At 34.8% G+C, this 5,628-nt stretch overlaps 1 protein-coding gene across 1 annotated transcript in view; it reads left to right on the forward strand.

Moving 5' to 3' along the window:
• Positions 1-5,628, forward strand: part of LOC106883583 (toll-like receptor 5) — a 62,510-nt gene that overhangs the window by 50,565 nt on the left and 6,317 nt on the right. The window contains exons 21-24 of the mRNA XM_052977853.1: positions 795-909; positions 1,951-2,069; positions 2,781-2,875; positions 4,926-4,978. Of these exons, the coding sequence (XP_052833813.1) occupies positions 795-909; positions 1,951-2,069; positions 2,781-2,875; positions 4,926-4,978 (382 nt within the window). The remainder of the gene's footprint in view (positions 1-794; positions 910-1,950; positions 2,070-2,780; positions 2,876-4,925; positions 4,979-5,628) is intronic.

Consider the following 5,628-nt stretch of genomic DNA (forward strand, 5'->3'; position numbering starts at 1 on the left):
CAATCAAAAGTTCATTTGGCAACATGGAATAGTATATATCTGAACTAGAGGATCAACGATACTCACAAAACAGTTACAAGTTCACACTTAGTTAACACCAATTCTAGGAAAAATCTTCACACTACCCTATAATGATATACGGTCTTTCACTATACATAGTTCCGTTTTTTACCAATAAATTTAAGCACCGATATCAGTTGAGTAGTCGCTGCAAAACAATAGCTTCATTTAGACGTGTCATTCGCTTTGCATGTAATATTGCGCGACGATGTATAAAAATATAAACACATACGCATAGATATATGTGTATATAAATGTATGTATGTATGTATGTATGTATGTATGTATGTATGCATATCTTTGTTTTGAACAGAGAATCGGAGGTTGTTATACACCACTGATCACAATGCGTTTTGTCGGCAACTTTGGAATTAGGGAAGCACCTAAGAGGGAATTGTTTAATAGTTTATTTAGTTTAAGCCCGATTTATCCTAAAATGATTACATAATAATTATAAAGTGCGTTTAGTTACATAATCAGCGATTTTTACCTCTGTATGCGTCTATGTCACAAAATATTCTACGAAATCATTATATAGCATAGTCCTGAAAGAAACTAGCATTTCCAGACTATTCTACTACTACTACTACTACTACTACTACTACTACTACTACTACAAACAACACTATTACCACTACTCACCATTATTATTGTACATGTATTTTCCAGTATATAAACCACACCAACGAATTCCCTAGTAAATATTTCATATAAGCGTTTTCTTTCTTTTTCAGTGGTTTGTAATGAAAACACGACATCAACGAACAGTCATACTTTCTACTGGCCAATGACAAAAGTAGGAACTAATGTGGCCATCCCCTGTGGTGCAAATACATCAACAAGGCATTGGTTCGTTTGTATTGTTTTACTTCTTCCCAAATTTCGATCTTTCATTGAGCGAGTGTTCTATGCCAAAGTAAATAATACATCTAAATAGATTAAGACGAGAGAACTAATGTGTGTCTGATCAAAACATTTAACACTGCGGTTTTATATCTTACGCAGGATGTGACATAATTTTTGTCATGGTGAATCGAGAAAGACTTGCTTTCTCCCGAATATTAGAAAAAAGTTTTATAACATTTGTTGTGAAGATTCAATTGCCTGGACTTTCATTTAACAAAAGAAATGTAAGGGAGGATACACATAACTAAATGCAGCTAATTCTATTGAATTCAGGGTAACGTTATTTATTCAATGTAATTATTTACTGTAGAACAACACGTTTTGTCACTATATGGTTACTATTGGGTGGAGAGCGAAGAAAGCAGATCATCGTGGAGCCTGACTCAGCATATTGACATTTGTGTCGCTTCTACTACGCTATCCCAAGTGCTAAGCATATAAAATGTTCCACTTGGAGTCTGAATTTCATAAGTTTTAACACAAATTATACAGGTTCAATTTATCAAATCTATGCAGGTATAAGTAAACAAGCAACCTTCTCTGCTGCCGATGATGATGATGTGGATGATTGTGATGATGATGATGATGATGATGGTGATGATGATGATGATGATGACTAAATATGATTAGGTGATTTCTTCACTCACCTAGGAGTAATACCATGGTGCTTTAATACAGTCTCAACCATATCGTTCCGACATCTTATGTTAAAAATGTCTTAATGGCAAAATACAATAAATAAAGGCAGATGTTTCAATTGTTTACTCTAAAGTTTAGTTAGATCTTTTCAAACAGCTTTGAGGATACTAAGTGGAGTAAATAACAGATTACTGACAAAATGATTTGTAGTTATCTTCGTTCTACTAAATTGTGATTTTATACACCAACCAGTTAATAATTGTTCTTAAATTTCTCTGAGATTGATGAAATACAAATGCATAATGAAGTCTAATAATATTTTATATTTATTTCGTCTTTCTCTAGCACGGCGGTAGACCTAGAAATGCAAAAGTGTTCCCCATTTACTGGCATTTGGCAAGAACCACAGATGTCTCAGTGTTACATTTCAGGGGGCACCACTGAAAAACCAAATAACCCTACACGTGAGTATTTCGAAATACAGATACAGTAGGAGTAGTAGCAGGGAGAACAGGAGGTGGATATGTATATGTGAAATATTTGAATTTCGTTACGACCACTTTATGCGCATGTGTTTGAATACGTGTGTATTCATGTCAAGTCACTTATCGGAGCATGCGCTTTGCATATCTTCGCTGCATCCACTTTTTACATGTATATATGATCGGGTCGTCCCGGGAAAACCTACAATCATTCTAAGCTGATGATAACAATTCATACATATAACAGGGTGCATCCAGGTTTCTGAGTACAATCTTTGGCTCTATACGAAATCCGATGAATAATAACAAAAACCTGCGAAGAATTCTGATTACAACGGAGGTCCGGCTGCTCCTAGGTGTAACAGACAATGACTAAGTCTAGTAACTGTAGAGGAAGGTACGGCAGACCAGAGACCTTTGTTTGCATACTATTTGCCATCTTATTCGCGCATTTTCCAGGCTTTTATCAACCCTATCATTTCTCTGCTGCCATTAACAAAGGATATGAAATTGCGTCGTGTTCATGCGTTTGCCAATTATAAATGAACTAAATTAATCTGATGAAAGTTTCTCATGCCTCTATACAACTCACAACGCTGTCATTATAAAGATATTTATCTTTATAGTTTTATTTTAACACTTGTTTATAATTGTAATGATATGTTATGTTATTATTTTTGTATCTCTTTATAGGCTGGACGAGTTCCTTTCTATTTCATCTGATTTACGATTCGACATTTAAGAACATCAAGGATGATATAAAAACTGCTGAAAACGTATCTAGAGCTGTGAGTAGCCATGTCTTCTTTGACTCACATAATCTGTTTAACTCTCTCTCTCTCTCTCTCTCTCTCTCTCTCTCTCTCTCTCTCTCTCTGTCTGTCTCTGTCTCTCTCTGTCTGTCTGTCTGTCTGTCTGTCTCTCTCTCTCTCTCTCTCTCTCTCTCTCTCTCTCTCTTCTCTTCAGATAGATACAAGCACGTATTCATTTGCTTCTTCCAGTTATTTGACTGCTGTCATAACTGGAATTACTGTCTGTCCGGTATCCATATATCTCCGTCTGCATTCTTTCTACATATATCTATCATAACATTTTGGAATGAGGATGATCCCGGAATGGAAAATCGGCCCTACATTTGGTTCTTGAAATCCAGTACTGTGCTCTGATTTAAAACCATTTGGGTTTCTATTTCTAGCAGGTAAAGTCCGGCTGATTAACGCCTCCTGGTTGATGGTTGTTACATGACGTTCGAGATCAAGGTGGAGATAAGCGACATTCGCGCCCTTAATTTTACTCGAGATAGTTTCTAAACAGTTGGAATTCAACGTGCGAATGCAACAATAGAATTATTGCATTACAGAAATAATTCTCATCCGCCACGCGGCTATATACACATTATAAATGTATTTTAGTGATATCATTCAGGCCTGTTTAGTTTTGAGCACACACACACACACACACACACACACAAACACACACACACACACACACACATACACACACACACACACACACACACACATATATATAGACAATTAGATGAACTGAGGTAGGAATAAAGGTAAAAAATGTCATTATTTTGAGTTATTAAAGATATTTACAAGCATACCGGTTTCGTATACAGACAGATACAGGTCAGTGGACACATAGAAACGTGTGCGAGGCATCTTAATCCTAATTTCCTAACTTTTCCCTTCCATCAATTTTCACAGAACACATCTACACAACAAAGAATGAATAAAGAGGCAGTTTTCATTAATAAATATCTTCCTCAATTAAATATAAACACATGACCTCATATAGAACCCCACTAATCTTCCATTTAATATCACTAACCCCCATACATATTTTAGGGAGTATGTATATGTACCACAATATAACCGAACTTTGGGTGTAATTCACTATGATCTAATATATACAGTACATACCAGTTTAAGTCTCGTCCCGGTTGCTAAAATTGATAACCACTGTCCAGTATTGCCTACCATTAACTTGTCATGGCAACGTCATAATGTGATAACAGTGTCACATGAACAGACATTCTGAGAGATATTGCACAGACTAGCAAAAGATTAGTAAGTTTGTCATGTGTGAACATTTAGTACCTAGAAGTGTTTTGAGGGAAAGCGCCCTTACCACCACCAAGAATGGAGTACATTATAGACTTTTATTGAAATCCAATTAGCTTATCATCCAATATATGCAACGTTTCGTCAAATTGGTTCACTGGGGTAACAAGCAAGATGGTAATAGATCGGCAGGCAGAAATTGCCTCTCTATGTATAGGATATATGTGCACGTGTCTGTGTGTGAATTTCTCTATGCAATGGATAGGACACCTGTGAACAATTATTGTCAAATTACTCTCTCCCTGCTTAAAGCTACGTATTCCTCACGCCCATTTTTCTTTCCCTTCCACAGCGTCTTAAAAATGATTTATGTCTATGAGAAATAATTAAAAGGAAAATACTGTTACGTATGCATATACAGATATGAATATATACAAATATGTGTGTGCGCTGGTGTGTGTTTGCATATATATATGTATACAATACGGTCTTTCATGTATTACATTTCTATGTATGTGAATGTATGTATACACACATTTATACATGTGTGAATATACTCAGAGCGAATAGAAAAGGGAATGAGATTTAATTAACCAAATCCATCTACTAATATTAAACTAACTCAAAATGGATTTTTATGTTCCGTGACATTTTACTAGCAAATGTGATATTTGATTCTAACTCATAACAAATAAATCTGTATTCTCAATCCATTATTGAGTCATGTCCCTTAATTTGCCCATAGATAACGTATAAATGACTATTTCAGATGGAACATGAATTATTAAACTTGACAGGAGCATTCGAAGTTGAATATTGTGGGTAAGTAAAATGTCATTTAACACGTTTATTAAAATTTTGTTTTTTATTTGCGATGAAAATATTCAAGTGGTCTATGTTTTGTTGATGCATTAAATGTTACAATAACAATGCTGTACATGTGACAAATAAAAATCAAATTTACGATTTCAATCAACCATCCGTCTGTAATAATATTATAAGAAGCGCAGATATATATATTTATATATAAATTTATATAAATAAGGATAGGATCGATATTTAAATGCCGATTTTATCTGATGGCAGCATGGAAATAAAAACCTTCAAAGGTAATAATTATTTAAAATTACAATTTAGAGTATCTAAGAGATGCCACCACGCTGGAAATAACAGTGAACCTTGACTCTTAAGCCACATTAAATGTTCATACAGCATCAGTAGAGAAGACAAAAAGACAAAATAAACTAGCTAAAGATTAATGGATAATTCCATTTCTGGCTCTGCATGAGAAATGCTCTTTCATCGTCTGTGGAATATACTCAGAAAACACATAAATCATCCAGTAATCTTTTGCTAGTTTATTTTCTCTCTTTGTTTTCTCTCCTGGTGCTATATGAACATTTAATGTGGTTTTAGAGTCAAGGTTTGACTGCTATTTCCAGCGTGGTGGTATCACTTAGATACCCTAAATT

Source organism: Octopus bimaculoides, chromosome 29 (assembly GCF_001194135.2).
Source record: "Octopus bimaculoides isolate UCB-OBI-ISO-001 chromosome 29, ASM119413v2, whole genome shotgun sequence".
Classification (NCBI taxonomy): Eukaryota; Metazoa; Mollusca; class Cephalopoda; order Octopoda; family Octopodidae; genus Octopus; species Octopus bimaculoides.